The 21,760-nt window shown below is 38.9% G+C and overlaps 1 protein-coding gene and 1 pseudogene across 5 annotated transcripts in view; both read right to left on the reverse strand.

Moving 5' to 3' along the window:
- USP34 (ubiquitin specific peptidase 34) overlaps positions 1 to 21,760 on the reverse strand; it is a 248,246-nt gene that overhangs the window by 202,194 nt on the left and 24,292 nt on the right. For all 5 annotated transcript variants that reach the window (XR_008289340.1, XM_053200642.1, XM_027072388.2 and 2 more), the window contains exon 2: positions 3,793 to 3,880. Coding sequence is in view for 4 of the 5 variants with exons in the window: in XM_053200642.1 (XP_053056617.1) it covers positions 3,793 to 3,880 (88 nt within the window). In the remaining variant the exon portion in view is untranslated. The remainder of the gene's footprint in view (positions 1 to 3,792; positions 3,881 to 21,760) is intronic.
- Positions 2,829 to 2,957, reverse strand: LOC113603315 (uncharacterized; annotated as a pseudogene).

Below are 21,760 nucleotides of genomic sequence, written 5' to 3' on the forward strand. Positions count from 1 at the left end.
GCAATAATAAAATAAATAATAACTTTTTAAACTAACATATACAATTTCCCTGACTACGGCTCAGATCATGATCTCATGGTTCGTGGGTTTGAGCCCCATATCAGGCTCTGTGCGGACAGCTTGGAGCCTGGAGCCTGTTTCGGATTCTATGTCTTCCTTTCTCTCTGCCCCTCCCCTGCTCATGCTCTCTCTCTCTCTTCTCAAAAATAAACATTTTTTTAAATATATTAAAACAATTTTTTAAAAATGATGACAGATAATACCTGAGGACATGGAGAGACTGATTTTTCATACACAGTCAACTATAATCAGACTCTAAAACATAAATGTAATAAAATCATATTTTGTAAAATTTTAAACTGTATAGTTCACAAGTTCATGCCAGGGCTATACCAAAAAAATTACCAGTTGTTACTCTGGGTGGTAGCATGCCTTTTTGTTTTACACGTTGATTCTCTATTTTCTCAAAGTTTACAATGTTTATTTAAATAGGAAGATAGGAAGAAAAATACAAAATATTAATACAGCTGTAATTCTCATAAATATTAAATTCTTATCAATACACTATTTTTAATGTGAACATACTCCTTTACCTATATTCTAGTCAATATATTAAAATAATGATTCTTGGTCACTGATAATCTTATGAAGGCTATTAATAGTACTTTTCTCCCAGAAAACCTATTAGGAACATTTTGTATGAAATGTCATGGGTTCAATAGTGTGCTAAGGTACATTTATGGACTACCATAATCATGGGTCTCCAAGTTAACACTCTCTTTTGAAGATTAACTGTGCCTTATTAATTGCTGTTTATCACCCACAAGAACCATCATCTTAATGTAGGCAACAATATTTTCTCATGCCTAAGAAAAAGACTGTGGTGAGGCGCCTGGGTAGCTCAGTCGGTTAAGTGTCTGACTTCCATTCAGGTCATGATCTCGCAGGTGATGAGTTAGAGCCCCACGTCAGGCTCTGTGCTGACAGCTCGGAGCCTGGAGCCTGCTTAGGATTCTGTGTCACCCTCTCTCCCTGCCCCTTCGTGCACGCGCGCTCTCTTTCTCTCTCAAAAATAAATAAACATTAAAAAAAAGAAAAAAATGAGAAAGAAAAGAAAAAGACTGCAGTGGGTGGGAGGGACAAGAAGAGAATAGGCAAAACTTTTTATCACAAAATACTGTGATCCACCTGGGTATTTATTATCAATCCTCTCTTCCTTAGCATGAACAATGAAGACTTTAACATTCTACTTTTGGGTATTTTTTACTACCAGCTAAAAACTGTTCATACTTGGGGCGCCTGGGTGGCTCAGTCAGTCTTAATAACTGTCCGACTTCAGCTCAGGTCACGATCTCACGGTCCGTGAGTTCGAGCCCCACGTCGGGCTCTGGGCTGATGGCTCACAGCCTGGAGCCTGCTTCCGATTCTGTATCTCCCTCTCTCTCTGCCCCTCCCCCGTTCATGCTCTGTCTCTCTCTGTCTCAAAAATAAATAAAACGTTAAAAAAAAAGTTAAAAAAAAACTTAAAAAAAAAAACCTGTTCATACTTACCAATATGTGAATAGAATTTTAGATGTTAGAAATTATTTTCTAGTTCAGCTTTTCAAACTTTAGCTTATATAACATTCAATGTGTATCATTTGCTAAACTAAATTTTAACAATTTTAATTAAAATAGGTGTTTATTAAGATCTTTTATCAGAGGGGCACCTGGGTAGCTTAGTTGGTTAAGCAACCAACTCTTAATTTTGACTCAGGTCATGATCTCAAAGTTCATGAGTTCAAGCCCCGCAACCAGCTCTGTGCTGACAGTGCAGGGCCTGCTTGGGATTCTTACACTCTCCCTCTCTCTCTGCCCCCTCCACACCTCCCCCACTTGCACTCTCTCAAAATAAATAAAACAAAACAAAAAAGATCTTTTGTCAGATACTAGGCTTAGCACTCTCTTTACAACCTAAGATAGTAGTACCTTTATTATTATTATTCTCATTCCACAGTAAGGAATTAAGAACTTACTTACAAGCTAACTAATCTGTCATAATTATCTAGTAAACAGGTGATAAAGAAAGACTCAAGGGGCACCTGAGTGGCTCAGTAGGTTGAGCATCCAACTTCGGCTTAGGTCATGATCTCACGGTTCCTGAGTTCAAGCCCTGCGTCAGGCTCTGTGCTGACAGCTTGGGGCCTGGAGCCTGCTTCGGATTCTGTGCTCCCTCTCTGCTCTTCCCCTGCTCTCACTCTCTCTCTCTCTCTCTCTCAAAAATAAAGATTAAAAAAAATTTTTTTTATAAAAAAAAAAAAGAAAGACTCAAAGCCACATCAACCTGGTTCCACAGCCACACTCTTAACCACTATAGTCTAGAACAAGAAGAGATAAAAGTTAAGAGGATCTCTGTAGTTTGGGGACAAACATCCTTTGATATTATAAAACCTACAAATTATGCCTAAAATTATATACATCAATACTTCCTTTGTAATTTCATTCCCATCCACATACTCTAGGTTAAAAATTCCTGATCTAAGGATTAAGAGTATACATCAATGATAAAAGTGGACTAAGAATGGAAAATGTAACTTCCACCCAGCACCACCAATAGCTAGAGGTGAAACATGAAAATCATTTCTCTGAATTTCACTTTACTTAGTGGCATAGCACATTGCCACCTCGCTGTAGTTACAGCAAATACATCCAAAATTATAACTCAAATGCAACATTACTCAGCAAATCCTTTGGACTACTAACGTTAATTTTAAATCATTAACATTAGTATTAGGAAATATCCAATCATTTACTCTACCCATAAGGAAAGGAACAGAGGTGTTGGCAACCATTCCTAAACTTAGCCAAAAGTAAATCAGAAAAGAGACACCAGTAATGATGGCAGGTAAGTTTTCAATCAGCCATAATCACGCCTCAGATAAACCTCACTGGCTACAATACTGCCACTGTGCAAAGCTTGGCATTTAAGTTTTAAATAACTACAATCTCAATCTTTTGTAGAACAAATATGTGTACCAATTTTACTGACAAAAAAGGAAAAAACCTAAGAAAAACAGATTATTACCTAGAGCAAATGCTATTTGAAGATAAACTCTATGATCAGCTCGACTGTGAACCTCAGGACATTTATTTACATTAAATGCATTTAAAATGTTCACTAATCATTGCACACAAAGCTTCAAACATTCTTTACCCATAAGAAAAAAATTTTTTTCTACCCATAAAAATTTTAGGACTAATGGGACAGGCAAACAAGTAAAAAAGAATCTTTAGCCATGACAGACTAACATCATGTTGAGAGAACAGGAATTTACAAATTCCTGTTACAAATTTTGATTCTATATTCTCAATATATGTATTTCTTAAAAATTGGACTAATACACCTATTTATTATGCAAATGGAACAAATAAGAAGTGGCCTCCACAAGGGTCAAAGTGTCTACTACCATAGAACTGATTTTTGTAACAGATTAATTTTGTTATAGGTCTCAATCTATGCCATAAAAATTCTTTTATCTCTCAAAATAATTACTGTTAGAATTTCATTCACTCTATTTCTAAATAATGAAAGAGGAGTTAAAGAACCTGATTTTTATTCTCATGTTTTAAAAATAAAACCATCAGTGGCCTCATGTTTAAGAAGGGAAGAAGATTTAATAAATATCGATCAACTGTCACTTAATGACCAAAGGTATACAATCGAACATCCTAAAAAGTAAATTTCATGACAACCAATGCCAATTTAAAGTACAACTCACAAAGTTAGTCTTTAAAGTACTTAAAGATGCATACCTCTGTGTCCAGGAATTGATATAAGCAAATATTTTGAGAGTATGTTCCTTTCTGAGCTGCAGTCCATCACCACCTTCTATATCTGATACTGAAATAAAGTAGAAAAAATACTTTTTAAAATTAGGAATAAATAATGTTAAACCAGTATTAAAGACAATACTTACAAAAAAAAAAAAACCTAGATTTACAAGTGCAAATATTTCAGATATTTTTAACAGATGTATTGAAGGAGTGAGGGAGAAGACACTTTGCCAGTTATTCTAATGTTGTCTCTCTACTTCAAATCCACCTTCTGTTCTATGCTTTGTAATGATGAGGCTGGAACTCTGCAAGCTATATTTTTCATCTCCAGCTGGCTTCCTGTTAAGATCTTCCTCCACTGCCTGCATGGCACTAAAAGACTAGAAGGCAGGAGGAGACCACGAAATGTTAGTCACTCAGAAGCAGCACTGATTCCAAAGGGCAGCTTCCAAGAACCAATCTCATGGTACTCCTCTCAGAGATACAAGAAATAGGCAAGTAGCATCTCTTAACTTTAAATCTGAGCTTCCTTCACAGGGCCCACTTCTAAGTGACTCTGAGTGACTCTTAGATTCTGACAACCCTCTTCCTTTGTTTCCCCAGGCTTCAGGGAAGAGCTGCTTCCTCAGTTATCGTAGTTGTTGTCATTCATCTTCATCGTCGTCTTCCTCATCATCTCTGGTTGTCCTCCTGGTCCCATTCATTCTTTAAACCTCTAACATTTGTATAAGTACTTCTCTTTAATAAATTGCTTCTTCAAGCCCCCGACTGGACCTTGACTAACATACTGGCATTTCATATACAGTATATACAACTATAAAAGGAATCCAAAGTAAAATCCAGAAGGGAAAAGTGTTTTCAAAAACTACAGTTTGCCTAATGGTCCAAATCAGTGTTCTAATGTAAAATGTTTAACTGTGTAAGACTGAAGTCAGCAAACTTTTCTTTAATGGGTGAGAAAGCAAATATTTTAGACTTTGCAGGCCATACAGTCTCTTTCACAACTAAGCAGCTCAGCCATAGTATTTTGAAAGGAGCCACAGACCATATGTAAACAAACGAGCATCAGCCATGTTACAAAAACAAGCAGCTGACAAGATGTGGTACACTGGGCCATGGTGTGCCAACTCCATTCTAGACAAAGTCCAACAAGATAATATCACCCTCAGCATTTAAGTCTTCACTGTATCTAAAAGTCATACATTCATATATTTTTTGAGTACCGTATACCCTCAGTAGTAAATATCCAACGGTAAATGAAATGGTAACAGTCCCCACTTTATGGAACTTAGTCAAGTGATGAAGAGTAAGGACAAAAAGAGGTGAATGAGTAAGTAAAACTACTCACATATATTGTGATAAATGCCAAGAAGAAACCAAGTAGAGTACTGTGTATCAAATATAAGCATAACCCACCGCAGAATGAAGAAGTCAAGAAGAGAATCTCTAAGTAAGTGATTTGTAAGCAAAAACCTGATGTTAAGAGTTCAGAAATTAAAAAGAGAAAGAAAAAGAAACGAAAGCACTATGTGTAAAGAAGCTCATGTTTGTTTATTTATTTTGAGAGACTATCTGTGCACAGGAGGGACAGAGAAAGGGGGAGCAGGGGAAACAGTGAGAGAGAATCCCAAGCAGACTCCACTATACTCGCATCTTGCCGTGTCATGGAGGAGGAGAAGCCCAACACGAGGCTCAAACTCAAAAACCTTGAGATTGTGACCTAAGCTGAAATCAAGAGTCAACAGCTCAAATGACAGAGCCTTCCAGCCACTCCAAGTTCATGTTCAAAGAGAATCCCCAGGATGATGTGAAGGGAGATCCAAGACAGACTACTGTGCACACATCCCAAGGATACTAGTTCAAATAGGATCAAGAGAATAAAAGGACCGGGATGCCTGGGTGGCTTAGTCGGTTAAGCATACGACTCGATTCATGGTTCCTGGGTTCAAGCCTCGCACTGGGCTCTGCACTGGCAGCACAAAGCCTGCTTGGGATTCTTTCTCTCCCTTTCTCTGCCCCTCTCCTGCTCGTGCTCGCGCGCTCTCTCTCTCTCTAAATAAAACATTAAAAAAAATTTTTAAAGAGATAATAAAAGGACTTTAGGTAAGATGGTTCAGAGGGGAGGGGATTAAACATATACTTTACATGTAATTTAGTCTCTTAAAGATTTTTAAAACATCTCAAGCTTGCAGGGGCAGACAAACTCATGCATACAAATTGGCAACTACTAATTACAGGAATGAAAGACACTGTACAAGAAATGTAACTACAGTATAATACTCTGCTCAAGAGTGAGTATTTACATGATCCTAATAATATAAATACACAATACTAATTGTAAAACAATTGGAAAGAGGTGGCAAGGGTAAAAAGGCTAATTCTTTGGGGTGTCAGGGTGGCTCAGTTGGTTAAGCATGTGACTTCAGCTCAGGTCATGATCTCACCATTCATGAGTCCAAGCCCCGCATCAGGCTCTCTGCTGTCAGCACAGAGCCTACTTTGGATCCTCTATCACCCTCTCTCTGCTCTCCCCGACTTGCACTCTCTCAAAAATAAACAAAAAAAATATTTTTAAAAAATGCTAATTCTTCCATAAATGGACATAAACAGACCAACAAATCTTTCATAGGAGCAGGTCAACAGTTGAAAATACCTATTAACATGTAACTATATAATCTTATCACACAGGAAGGTAAAATCTAGGGGGGAAAATCAGATAAAACAGAAAGTAATTACCTCTAGGAGAGAAAAAGTAGGACTGCTGGTAGAGACTGCTGAGTTTTGTTACAAGCCTGGCAAAACTATATGACATTTCAAATAAGGCACATATTATTTAATTAAAATTAAAACAGGGGTGCCTGGCTGGCTCACTCAGTGGACCACATGACTCTTGATCTTGGGGTGATGAGTGTGAGTACCACTCACAGAATGGTTGGATACCAAGATTTCCTAACAATAAAAAAATCATGGGGCACCTGGGTGGCTCGGTGGTTAAGCATCTGACTTAGGCTCAGGTCATGACCTCACATGACCTTGTGGGTTCAAGCCCTGCATCAGGCTATGCTGACAGCTCGGAGTCTGGAGCCTGCTTCAGATTCTTTGTCTCCCTCTCTCTCTCTCTCTGCTCCTCCCCCATTTGTTCTCTCTCTCTCTCAATCAAAAATAAACATAAAAATAAAAAAATAAAAATAAATTAAAAAATTAAAAAACTTCAGGGCGATTGGGTGGCTCAGTTGGTCGAGTGTCCAACTCTTCATTTCAGCTCAGGTCATGATCTTTCTGTTGGTGGGATCAAGCCCCACAGCAGGCTCTGTGCTGACAGTGAGGAGCCTGCTTGGGATTCTCTCTCTCCCTCTCTCTCTCTGCCTTTCCCCCCATATAAATAAATAAACTTTAAAAAATAAAATAAAAATCTTTTAAAAAATAAAAACAAAAAAGGAACAAGGGCCCATTATCCAGAACTTAATTTTTTTCTTAAAATTTTATTATTAAGGTTTTTAAAATTTATTTATTTTGTGAAAGAGAAAGAGAACAAACAAGTGGCGGAGGGGCAGAGAGAGGAACAAAGGGTGATAGAGGAGCCCAAGCAGGCTTCACATCATCAGTGCAGAGCTCAACCCAGGGCTCGAACACACAAACCATGAGATCATGACCTGAGCCAAAACCAAAGGACATTAAACCAACCGACTGAGCCACCCAGGCACCCCTGTATTTTTATTTTATTTTTTAAGTAATCTCTATGCCTCATGTGGTGCTCAAGCTCACAACACCAAGATCAAGAGTTGCATACTCTACCAACTGAGCCAGTCAAGCGCCCCAGAAGATATTTCTTATAAACAGCATTCATACTATACCTATTTCAGGACTGACATTAAAGTTTAAATATCAACCATATGTATTCCTTATTCTTGGGCAGTTTGCAAAAATATACTGTAAGGCAAAACTTTAACTGGAGGAAGGGAGTCTTTTTAAAAAAAATAAGTCATGCCTGGGTGGCTGACTTTGGCTCAGGTCATACTCTCACAGTCTGTGGGTCTGAGCCCCACATCGGGCTCTCTGCTGACAGCTCAGAGCCTGGAGCCTGCTTCAGATTCTGTGTTTCCCTCTCTCTCTCTGCCGTTACCCCACTCACACTCTCTCTCTCTCTCTCAAAAACAATAAATAAATACATAAATAAATTAAAATTAAAATTAAGACTAGTTTTAGTTGAGTAATAGAAGAACCCAAACAAATGAGTAAAATGAAAAGTACTATCTATTAGAAAGTAAAGGGGTATGGTCGCCTGGGCAGCTCAGTCAGCTGGGCATCCAACTTCAGCTCGGGCCATGATCACATGGCTCGTGGGTTCGATCCCTGCATGGGGCTCTGTGCTGACAACTCAGAGCCTGGAGCCTGCTTCAGATTCAGGGTCTCCCTCTTTCATCTGCCCCTCTCCCACTCATACCCTGTCTCTCTCTCTCTCTCTCTCTCTCTCTCTCTCTGTCTCTCAAAATTAAACATTAAAATTTTTTTTAAGTAAAGGGGTATTTAGGTTAATAAACCAAATCTCTATGCATCAAAATGTCTAGCATACAAATTCAAAATGATTAATGATAAACTTGTAAAAGGATACAGTATAATACCATTTGTTAACTTTTAACCAACTATCTTGTATGGACTCATGTACAATTACAGAATAGTTACATACACTGTAATGATACACATCCTCATCAAGAGAAAGGTCCCATCTGGGTAAAAAGATACAAGGATAGGCAAGAAGTACTTTTAGCTGTATCAATTTTTTTTTTTTATGAAAGCCAATATAAAATATTAACAGACATTAAATTTGGCAAGCACATGTATATCTAACTATTAGGGTTTTTTTTAATGGGTCTAACCTATTTTCATAATTAATTTTTTCCAGTTAAATATGCCAGATTCAACATACCCTTTTCCTTCCACTTCCTCCCCAAAACTCTACTAAAACAACAAAAGAAAACTAACATGCAAGGGCAAAAACAACTAAACGTGTAATAAGAGGACACCTGACTTATTAGTAAAACCACCCTTATTAGTAAAACCAACCAGAGACTGAGGAACAGAAATAGGCTAATTTTTTTCCCGTGAAACCTCAGAAAAGCTCAGGAATTGGAAAAATGGAATACCTCTGATAGCAGGAATACAGGTTGAGCTAAAAGATATTAAAATCTTATTAAGAAGGGGCGCCCGGGTGGCTCAGTAGGTTAAGCGTCTGATTTCAGCTCAGGTCATGATCTCACAGTCCGTGAGTTCGAGCCCCACGTCGGGCTCTGTGCTGACAGCTCAGAACCTGGAGCATGCTTTGGATTCTGTATCTCCCTCTCTCTCTCTGCCCTTCCCCTGCTCATGCTCTGTCTCTTTCTTTGTCTCAAAAATAAAAAAAAATTTTTTTTAATTAAAATAAATAAATAAAATCTTATTAAGAAGCAGTTAAGACATCCCCTCAATTCCCCCTTCATACACACACACACACAGACATACACACACACCACACACTCTCCAAACAATTATGTTTTCTCTCTGGAGATGCTGAACCAGAAAGATCTGGTTTGGGAAACCATGCAGCTGAAAGCCATGAGTGTCATATTGAAAACATGTATATGTCTCTGTACAAGCATTTCCTAGTATGTCACATAAGCATTCTTGAGAAGACTCATGTGATACGAAATCTTGCCCTAAGGAATAATAAGGCTGGGGCGCCTGGCTGGGTCAGTTTGTGGAACATGTGACTCTTGATCTTGGGAGTCATGAATTCGAACCCCACATTGGGTGCTGAGATTAGTTAAAAATAAAATCTTAAAAAAGAAGAAGAAGGCTAACAACAATAAAACAAGGTTAGGAGCAAACTATTCAAAACCTATGAAACTTTATGGCCAGACCACTGATAAAAAAAAGTAACTGTCTGATTTAAAATTTAAAAAATACTAGCACAGTTAAATCCCCATTGGCATTTGCATCAAACCAGTGTCAGTCAATATTCTGCAGATTTAATGCCTCATCTTTTGATATAAAGAGGCCTGAGGGCATTCAATTCTAATAATGATTTCCCCCCAAAATTAAAAACTGAACATAACCATTCTCGTGAATCCATCACCTTAATGACTTCACACCTACTTCACCTTGTCTACAGCTTTACAAACTAGAAAACAGAGGGGTCCATGAAGGCAACAAACCAATCACTATATGCACAAGAAGGCATTTCTTTTTTTTTTTTTTTTTAATGTTTGTTTATTTTTGAGAGAGCGAGCGAGCACGAGCAGGGGAGGGACAGAGAGAGAGAGAGAAAGAGACAGAGACAGAGAGAGACAGACAGAGGAGACAGAGAATCTGAAGCAGGCTCCAAGCTGTCAGCTCAGAGACCAATGTGGAGCTTGAACACCACGAACAGTGAGATCATGACCTGAGCTGAAGTCAGATGCTCAACCGAGTCACGCAGGAGCCCCTAAGGCATTTCTTAAGACTGTCAGCTTTATTATAGTTTCTTCATGCACTAATAGGATCTTCTATTTATTTCCCCCACACAACCAACACCCCAGGGTCTTCTCTTTAATCATACGAGAGCTTGCATCAATCACTGTAAAACATTAATACGAAGGGGGGAAATCCCCTAAAAACCAGTAAGAATGTTACATTTTTATTAATATTATTCCTCTAATTGTGTATAAGCTTAATTTTTGTCTAAAAAGAGAATACCTTGTTCTAGATCAAACTATATACTCAATGTTGAGCCTTATGGCACTTTTCCCCTAACAGCTCCAGAAATTCTGGTAGTCCAAGCAGGAGGTTGAAATATTCTTCTCCAGTAATACTAGCTGGACCAAGACACGTAAAAACAATCCTTTTGACCAGGAAGATAAGGAAAAGGCATAAGGCAGAGGTATATGCCAAACAAAAGCCTAACAAGGTAACAACACTTGATATCCTGCAAGCCAAACATACACCACCCATCAGGGAGAAGTTTCTGACAACAAATCCATTACAGAATAAAATATATTGGGGAAAGAGATAAGGCAACTACTAAAAACAAACTCTTGGTTTGTAGATTTCAATAGCAAGCCCTCCAACCCCATGAACTGAAGCAATGATACAGATGGAAAAGAGGAGAAGGGGTGGAGGGCTCTCAGGAAGTAGGATTCTCCGGCGCCTGGGTGGCTCAGTCAGTTAAGTATCCAACTCTTGATTTAGGCTCAGGTCATGATCTCATGGTCTTGGGATCGAGACCTGAATCAGGCTCTGTGCTCAGCATGGAGTCTGCTTAAGATTCACTCTCTCTCCCTCTGCTCCTCCCCCACTTGTATGCATTCTAAAATTTTTAAAAAAAATTTTTTTTTTAATTTTTTTAAAAGAAAGAAGGATTCTAATCCTCTTGCCAAAAACTTAGTGTTTAACTTTGCTCTTCTGTAGAAAGATTCTGAGAACAAAAAAAAAAAAAAAAAGAAGAAGAAGAAAATGTACCTAAGCCATTAAAAAATAAAAGAAGAAACCTGTAAGGAACTATATTACAACACTAAAGGGTCAACCACCTGACCAGGTAAAAAGAAACCATAGTACACAATGCCAGTTTTCCTTCCGCAGCCTACAAACACAGGGATCAGAATGGCTGCAACAATCCTATCTCTCCGTAACACAAAACACAGATAACATACCTTGTGGAAAAAGCCTATGTGTAGTCAGACACCTGTCCTCCCCGCTAAGGCCCACCTAGCAGCCTAACAGTTCACCAACACAAGCTTTCCAATTCATTCCATTATATCTACCCCATAACCAGTAAGGGAAGGGAAGGACATGGTATTAGGGCCAGACAAACTAGAGCTCTCCAGCCAGAGAGCTAACATCATACTCAATGGTCAAAGACTGAAACCTCCTCTAAGATGGGGAGCAAGACAAAGTAGCCAAACTTTCACAAATTCCTTTCAACACAGTATTGAAAGTTTTAGCCAAAGCAATTAGGCAAGAAGAAACTGGAAAGAAAGAAGTAAAATTACCACTTGTTCACAGATTACATAATCTTACATGGAGAAAACTCTGAAAAGTCCACCAAAAAAACTTACAATAAATGAATTCAATAAAGTCACAAGACACAAAGTCAACATACAAAAATCTGCTGCATTGCTATACAGCAAAAATGAACAATCAGAAGAGAAAATTAAGAACACAATTGCATTTATAATAGTATCAAAAGAATAAAAGACTTATGGGGCACCTGGGTGGCTCAGTCAGTTAAGCATCTGACTTGATTTCAGCTCAGGTCATGATCTCATGGTTCCTGGAATCAAGCCCATGTTGGGCTCTATGCTGGTAACACCAAGCCTGCTTGGCATTCTCTCTCTCCCCCTCTCTCTGTCCTTCCCCCGCTCACGTGCTCTCTCTCAAAACAAACTTCAAAAATAAAAAAATAAAAAAAAAATAAAGGTCTTAGGAATAAACTTAACCAAAGAGCTACAAGACTTGTAAATTGAAAATCACATCACTGAAATAAATTAGTGACAAATAAATAGAAATCTCACATTCATGAATTGGAAGATTTAACATTGTTAAATGTCAACATTGCCCAAAGTCAATACAATACAATCCCTATCACAGTCCCAATAATGGGGTGAGGAGCACAGTTTTCTTGCAAAAATAAAAAGTTCCACCCTAAAGTTCATATGGAATTTCAAAGGACCCCAAACAACCAAAACAATCTTGAAAAAGAAAAAAGTTTGAAGAATCAACACTCTGATCTCAAACCTAAGTACACAAATCAAAACCACAATGAGATATCACTTCATACCAATTAGGTTGGCTACTATTTAGAAAAAATAATAACAAGTATGGGCAAGGATGTACCGAAACCACTGTGCAGTTACCAGGAATGTAAAATGGTATAACTGCTATGAAAAATAGTAGTTACTCAAAAAACAAAAAGAAAACAAAACAAAAAACATAGGGGGTGCCTGGCTACCTCCATTGGTGGGTGAAGCATACAACTCTTTGCTTCACCATACAACTTTTTGCTTTTCCACAACTCTTTGTGGGGCTGAGTTTGAGCCCCACATTGGGTGTAGAGATTACTCAAACAAACAAACAAAAAAAAATTAAACACACAATTACTTATGATCCAGAAATCCCATTTCTAAGTGTATATACTTTTAAAAATTGAGGGGCACCTGGGTGGCTCAGTTAAACCTCCTTATCTTGGTTTCAGCTCAGTTCAGGACCTCACAGTTCATGACATTAAGCCCCACATCCGACTCTGTGCTGACAGTGCAGGGAGTGCTTAGGATTCTTTCTCTTCCTCTCTCTCTGATCCTCCCCTGTTCATGGTCAAGCATGCACTAAAATCTCTCACGCTCTCTCAAAATAAATATTTTTAAAAAAGAATTGAAAACTGAATCTCAACAAAGAGATACTTGTATACGTATCTTCATAACAATTCACAACAGGCAAAAGGTAGAAGCAACCCAAATGTCCAACAGATGAATAAACAAAATAAGTGTATATATACACAGGAATATTACTCAGCCTTAAAAAGGAAGGAAATCACACACTACGACACGAATGAACTTTGAGGATATTATGCTAAGTGAGGCAGTTGCAAGAAGACAAATACTTTATGATTATTATTCTGCTTAAATGAGGTATCTTGTGTAGGCAAATTCATAGAAACAAAGTAGAATGGTGGCTGTCAGGGAAATGAGTCAACTTTCAACATGAAAAAGTTCTAGATATCTGTTGCACAACAATGACAATATTCTTAACACTACCAAACTATACACTTAAAAATGGTTGTAATGGGGGAGGAGAAGGGGGGACCTAGGTGCCTCAGTGGGTTAAGCATCAGACTTCAGCTCAGATCATGATCTCATGAGTTCAAGTCCCACATCAAGCTCTCTGCTGTCAGCATGGAGCCTACTTTGGATCCTCTGTCTCCCTCTCTATCTGCCTATCCCCTGCTCACGCTCTCTCTCTCAAAAATAACATTTAAAATAAAATTTAATTTAAAAAATGGTTGTGATAGTAACTTTTGTTTTTTACAATTAAAAACATTAATAAAAAAAAAGATAGGGAAACTCAGACTGCAGTTTAAAAGAAGCCACTGATTGGGGCGCCTAGCTGGCTTACTCAGGCATCTAACTCTAGATTTCAACTCAGGTCATGATTTCACAGTTCTTGAGATCAAGCCCTGCATCAGTCTCTGCACCGATAATGCATAGCCTACTTGGGATTCTCTCTCTGCCCCTCTCCCTCTCTCCCTCTCTCCCTGCCTCCCTCTCTCTCTCTCTCCACCCCTCCTGTGCTCTCTCTCCCACAAAATAAGTAATTTTTTTTTTTTAAATGGAAACAGGAATGAAAGAATTACGTACTTTAAAAAAGAGCGAGACATCAGTGCCTGCAAACTGCAGAGTAGCTAGAATCTATAGAATTAGAACAGGTAGGTCACCCAACAAAACACAAAAAGTAAAATGAACAAAAACAAATTATTCAGAGAGTCTCAAACTAGAAATGAACGGAGTGTTCAAAGAGTTGATCAATTTATATACGTAGAGAGAAATCTCCATAAGGAATTCTATTCAGCAATAAAAGTCAAAAGACTACCAGTACACTAAAAAACAATAGTTTATAACCATACGCTAAATGAAAAAAATGCCAAATACAAACAGTACATGAAATTTATTTCCACTTTAATGTAACTATACAAAAGACAAACCTAAGTATGGTTGGCATAAAGCATGTCAGTGAAGAGTGATGGCATCAAAACAGCAAAACAGGAGTTTTCTACCATCTTCCTCAAAGAACACTGATTTTGACTATCACCTATGAACAACAGTGGCTTTGTGTAAGTCTGGGAGTCCAGGGAAGTTCCAGCACAGCACTGGAACAAAATTAAATCCAAAACTGAACACATTGAAAAGGGTAAAAGAAACAGTTTCACTGTACCTGGAACATTCTTTCCCTCTAGTCTCCACAGTATAGTGCCAAGAGAGATGTTCTTAATCTGTGATTTCTCCCATGGGGGAAAATGAGAGCATGTAAGTGAGCACCCAGCTTCCCCGGTTGTGCATTTTCATTCTTACCCCACCCAGAATATTGACATTCACAACATAACTAGGGAGGAGGGGAGTGGCTGGAAGAACAGCAGGACTCTCAAAGAACATAAAATGAGATATGGATCCTACTAACTGCAATGCAGACTTCATCAGGAAGCCCACTCACAAATTGCCTTGTCTGAAGATGCCGCCACCTGGTAAATGGGCAGCCCCAACTCTCCACACACTTCACCCACAAACATACACTCTCACCCTGTGGCTGGCTCCCTGTGTTCACCCCTAAGGACATATTCCAAGCATCTATAGATGGCTAGTAAGAAAGTGCAAAAAGCTATCCCGTCTCTTCTGAACTATGAGAAAGCATACAAACCTGAGAATTCAGCACTGCCCTACAGAAAGCAAGAGGCAGTCACACTTGATTCAGCTTTGCATGATCAAGAGAAGGCATACAAACTTAAAAATCCCCTCCAAGAGAAAATAAGAAATGAGGAACAGGCATATCCACAGCAAAGGTCTGAAAAAACTTCAGAATTCCTAACAAGGCTAACAGAAGGTATGTCTCTCCTGAAGCTAGTCACTAAAAACCCGAGGTGACGTCTTGTCAAATGCAAAAAGGGCAACTCAAAACTTCAAGGAACATGAAACAAGGAAACATTAAACCACCAAATAAACAATTTTCCAGTAACCAATCCCAAAGAAATAGAGATCTCCAATCTATCTGATAAAGAATTCAAAACAGTTGTTTTAAGGAAACACAGAAAGAGGCACTGTCAGCACAGAGCCCAACGTGGGGCTCAATCACATGAACCATGAAATCATGACCTGAGCTGAAATCAAGAGCCAGATGCTTAACCAACAGAACCACCCACCCAGGTGCCCCCAAAAGTGAGATGTCTTAAAAAAGACATAGAAATTATAAAAAAAGAAACAAATTGTGGAACTGAATACAACGAATGAAACAAAAATGCAATAAAAGCAACGGTAGACTTGATCAAGTAGAAGAAAGAATCTGTGAAGAATAGGGGCAGGTCATTTTGAAACGATACATTCAGAAGAAATGAAAAAAGCCTATGGGAAGTATACATTAAAAGAAACAATCTATGCATTTTTGGCAAAGTCCCAGAAGGAGAAGAGAGGGAAAATGGGGCAGTACTTTATTTAAAGAAAACAGCAGTGAAGGAATACGTGGGTAGCTCAGTTGGTTAAGCATCTGATGTCGGTTCAGGTCATGATCTCACAGTTCGTGGGTTCAAGACCTACATTAGGTTCAGTGCTGTCAGTGCAGAGCCTGCTTCAGATCCTCTGTCTCCCTATCTGCTCTTCCCCCAATGTGCGCTCTCTCTCTCTCAAAAAAAAAATATTTTTAAAAAGTATCTTCAAACAAAAATGGAAATACAACATACCGAAAGTTACATGCAGCAGAACAAGTCCTAAGAGGAAAACTTACAGTGAGAAATGCTACATTAAGAAAAAGAAGGCAAACCATAAGAGACTCTTGGATACTGAGAACAAACTGAGGGTTGATAGGGGGTGGGGGAGAGGGGAAAGTGGGTGATGGGCATTGAGGAGGGCACTTATTGGGATGAGCACTAGGTGTTGTATGGAAACCAATTTGTCAACAAATCATACTAAAAATAAATACCTACATACATACATACAAAAGAAAGAAAGACAGAAAGAAAAACAGAAAGACAGAAAGAAAAACAGAAAGACAGAAAGACAGAAAAAGACAGAAAGAAAGAAAGAAAGAAAGACAGACAGACAGACAGACAGAAAGAAAGAAAGAAAGAAAGAAAGAAAGAAAGAAAGAAAGAAAAGGGTGCCAAGTGGATGAGTCAGTTAAGCAACTGACTCTCGGTTTCAGCTCAGGTCATGATCTCATGGTTTGTGGGATTGAGCCCTGCATCAGGCTCCACGCTGACAGCATGGAGCCTGCTTGGGATTCTCTCTCTGTCACTGCCCCTCCCCCACTCTTGGGTGTGCTCTCAAAATAAACATAAAAAAATTTTTTTCAAACAACCTAACTGTACACCTAAAGAAACTAAAAAAGGAACAAACTAAGCCCAAAGGTAGAAGGAAGGTAATAACAAAGGTGAGATCAGAAATAAATGAAAGACTAGAAAAATAACAGGAACAATAAATGACACTAACAACTGTTTTTTTAGTTTTAAAAAATAGACCTTAGACTAAAAAAAAAAAATCAAAATAAAAAATGGAAGAGGCAGACAACTAAGATACTGTAACTGATATCAAACACAAAGAATAAAAGACTACTATGAACAATTATAAATCAACAAATTGTTCAATCTAGAAAAATGGATAAATTCTAGGAACATACAACCAACCAAGAATGAATCATGAAGAAATAACAAAAAAATCTGAAAAGATTAATAATGAGCAAGCAGGGGTGCCTGGGTGGCTCAGTCAGTTGAATGTCCGACTTAGGCTCAGGTGATGATCTCATAGTTCTGAGTTTGAGCCCCGCGTTGGGCCGACAGCTGAGAGCCTGGAGCCTGCTTTTTGTTTCTGTGTCTCCCTCGCCTCTCTGCCCCTTCCCCGCTCACACTCTCTCTTCTCCCAAAAATAAACATTAAAAAATTTTTGTTTTTTTTTAAATAATGAGTAAATGGATTGAATCAGTGATCCAAAAACTTCCCTACAAAGAAAAGTCCAGCACCAGATGCTTTCACTGGTCAATTATACCAAACATTTAAAGAATTAACACCAAACCTTTTCAAACTCTTAAATTTCAAGAATTTAAGAGAAAACACTCCCAAATTTACCATTATACCAAAGCCAGACAAGAGGGGGGCATCTGGGTGGCTCAGCCAGTTAAGCATCTGACTCGTTTTCAGCTCAGGTCATGATCTCATGGTTCGTAGGTTCAAGCCCTGCACTAAGCTCCACGCTGACAGCACGGAGCTTGCCTGGGATTCTTGCTTCTCCCACTCCTCTGCCCCTCCCCCCAACTCCCACTCACGCTCTCTCTCCAAAGAAATAAACTTAAAAACTATATATACAAGAGAAGGAAAATACAGTCCAATAACCTAATGAACACAGATGCAAAATTTTTCAACAAAATACTAGCAAACCAAGTTCAATATCACATTAAAAGGATCATACACCATGATTAAGTAGGATTCATCCCTGGGATGCTAACATGGCTCAACATATACACAAATCAATAAATACAATACATGATATAGACAGAACAAAAGATATAAACCTTAGGATCTCAATAGATGCAAAAAAAAAATTTGACAAAAATTCAACATCATGACAGAAACTCAACAAATTAGGGACAGAAGAAATGTACCTCAACATAAGAAACGTCACTGCAATACTGTAATTTATAAGAAATATGTATGTATTTTGGCCACTCAGATGACCAAAATGTATTTCCCAAATATATTTAGTCTTCATCCACAGTTCCTGGCTCACAGCTCCCAAAACCCTTGAAATTTCCTGAGATTTTTCCAAAGTAATGGGAGCATCTTTTATTATAGTATCTGGTTTTTTTTTTTTTTTCTCTTTTGAGAGCACGCATGCACGTGCACAGATGAGGGGCAGAGAAGAGTGGAGAGAGAATCCCAAGCAGAGTGCAGAGCAGGATGTGGGGTTTGATCTCAAGAACCATGAGCCCATGGCCTTAGCCAAGATCAAGAGTCAGATGCTTAACTGACTGAGTCACCCAGGCGCCCCTGTAGTTTTTGGTCTCTTGTCCTCAGTTTCTGAAAATACTTCGAAGCCATACCGATGAAATGGGTGTCTTTTTTTCATAACAAATCCTTTTCCATCACAACTGGGTTTATAATAATGAAGGTGACTTTAGGGGGTTATTTTCCAGGGGAAGGAACCATGAAAAAATTATTGGAACTTTCAGTCCCACCCTCCTGATTTCCAGGGAAGGGAAAGAGGCTAGAGATGGAATTAATCACTAATGGCCAGTGGTTAATGAATCGTGCCCATGCAACGAAGTCTGCATAAAAACCCAAGAGAGAGCATGGTTCAGAGAGCTTCCTCACTGGGGAACCAGAACGCTCATACATTCCACCATGCTGTGGCCCAAGCTCCACAAGTGCAGAAAATCCTTTGTTTAAGACCTCACCCTACGTCTCTCTTCATCTGACTGTTGATTCATATCCTTTAGTATCGGTAATCTGGTGAGTTAAAAGGTTTTCTGAGTTCTGTGAGCTGTTCTAGCTAATTAATCGAAACCAAGGAGGGGGTCATGGGAGCTTTGGGATTACAACCAACAGGTAAGAAGATAACAACCTGGGCTTGCAAGTGGCATCTGAAGTGGAGGGCAGTCTTGTGGGACTGAGCCCTTTACCTATGGAATCTGAGACTATCTCATGATATAGTGTCAGAATTGAGGCGAATTCTTGGACACCCTACTGGTATCTGAGAATTGCCTGTTAGTGTTTTAAAGCCTTCACACAAACACACAGTGGAGTTGGATCCATAAACCCCAAACAGCCATAGATGGCAAGGCTACACTTAACATCACACTCAGTGTTGAATAGTTAAAAGCCTTCCCTCTAAGATAAGGAACAAAACAAGGGAGCCGACTCTTACCAGTCTTGTTCAATACTGTACTGGAAGTCCTACCCAGAGCAATCAGATATGAAAAATAAATGAAAAGCACCCAGATTGGAAAGGAAGAAATAAAACTGACTCTGTTTGCAAATGATATGATCTTTTATACAGAAATATTAAACATTTGACCAAAAAAACTCAATACATTCAGTAAAGTTTCAGGATATAATATCAACATACAGAAATCAATTATATTTCTACAGACTAACAACAAACTGAGAAAGAAAACAATCCCATTTACAATAGCATCAAAAACATTAAAATTCTTAGGAATAAATTTAACCAAGAAAGTGCAAGATTTGTACACTGGAAACTGTAAGACAGTGATGAAGGAAACTGAAAATATCCTGTATTCATGGATCAGAAGAAAACTGTAAAAATGTTCATACTACCCAAAGCTATCTATAGATTTAATGCAATCCCTCAAATCTCCATGGATTTTGTTTAAAGAGAAAACTGTAAAGTCCAAGTAAAACCACAAAAGATCCCTAACAGCCTAAGCCATTCTCAAAACAAAGGTAGTGGCATCACACTTCCAGATTCCAAACTATACTATAAAGCTCCAATATCAAAACAGTATGATGCTAGCATCAAAAGAGACACAAACTGTAGAGGCCACTTTCAGGCAAACAGGGTTGAGCTATGGAATATAAAAAGGGCCCACAACCACCACGTAACAGAATACAGACATGCACATCAAGTGATCCACTTTAAAATAATCCATAGGCACAGGGCGCCTGGGTGGCTCGGTTGGTTAAGCGTCCGACTTCGACTCAGGTCATGATCTCACAGTCCATTGAGTTCGAGCCCCGCGTCGGGCTCTGTGCTGACAGCTTGGAGCCTGGAGCCTGTTTCAGATTCTGTGTCTCCCTCTCTCTCCGCCCCTCCCCTGTTCATGCTCTGTCTCTCTGTGTCTCAAAAATAAATAAATGTTAAAAAAAAAATTTTTTTTTAATAATCCATAGGCCCTAACTGACCAATGGCCTACTTACAACTAGGCACAGTTACCAAAAAGGGACAATTCCATACGTCCTTGCCATACCTCCTCATCTTCCCCCTTTAAAAACAGCTCCCACCCACTGTGTCCTGGCATCTCTCCTCTGCTATCTTGCCCTCCAATCCCGTGTGGTGTAGTCAATAAACTATATCCTTTGTTCTTCCTCAGGTGAATTCTTGTCACCGCCTACATCACCAGCTTTCACCTGATAAGTTGCTCCACGTTTGTGGGCCCTCAAATGATCTGAAGAGACACCTCATTTAGGCACCACACAGATCAAAGGAACAAAACAGAAAGGCCAGAAGTAAACCCATGCATATATAGTCAACTAATATTTGACAAGGGAGCCAAGGATACTCAATACATGATGCTGGGAAAACTGGATATCCACAGGCAAAAGAACACAACAGGACCTTTATCTTACACCACACACAAAAATTAACTCCAAATGGATTAAAGCCTTCAATGTAAGACCTGAAACCAAGAACATAGAAAAAAGCTCCCTGACATGGGTCTTGGCAATGATTTTTTGGATAGGACACCAACAAAAGCACAAGCAACAGAAGTAAAAACAAACAGGTAGAATTACATCAAACTAAGCACATCTGCACAGCCACAATAACTTCTAGAATGGAAGAAAACATTTGCAAACCATTTATCTTTAATAAGGATTAATATCCAAATTATGTAAAGAACTCATACAACTCAACAGCATAATATCAAATAACCTGCTTTTAAAAATGGGGGCGCCAGGGTGGCTCAGTCAGTTAAGTGTCCGACTTTGGCTCAGGTCATGATTTCACAGTTTGTGGGCTCAAGCCCTGCGTCAGGCTCTGTGCTGACAGCTCATAGCCTGGAGCCTACTTTCAGATTCTGTGTCTCCCTCTCTCTCTGCCCTTCTCACGCTCATGCTCTCCCTCTCTAAAAAAAAAAAAAAAATAGTAAGAAGTTAAAAACGTGCAAAGGACCTACAGAGATATTCTTCCAAAGACCTACAAATCACCAACATGTAAGTGAAAGATGTTCAGCGTCACTAATCAGAGAAATGCAAATCAAAACCAAAACAAACAGGGTGCCTGAGTGGTTCAGTCGGTTAAGCATCTAACCCTTGGTTTCAGCTCATGTCACAATCTCATGGTTCATGAGATCAAGCTCCACAACAGGCTCCACTTTGACAATGTGGAGGCTGCTTGGGACTGTCTCTCTCCTGCTCTCTCTGCTCCTCCCTGCATGCATTCTCTCTCTCTCAAAATAAACATTAAAAAACAAACAACTATGGGGTGCCTGGGTAACTCCGTCAGTT

Source organism: Acinonyx jubatus, chromosome A3, assembly GCF_027475565.1.
Source record: "Acinonyx jubatus isolate Ajub_Pintada_27869175 chromosome A3, VMU_Ajub_asm_v1.0, whole genome shotgun sequence".
NCBI lineage: Eukaryota > Metazoa > Chordata > Mammalia > Carnivora > Felidae > Acinonyx > Acinonyx jubatus.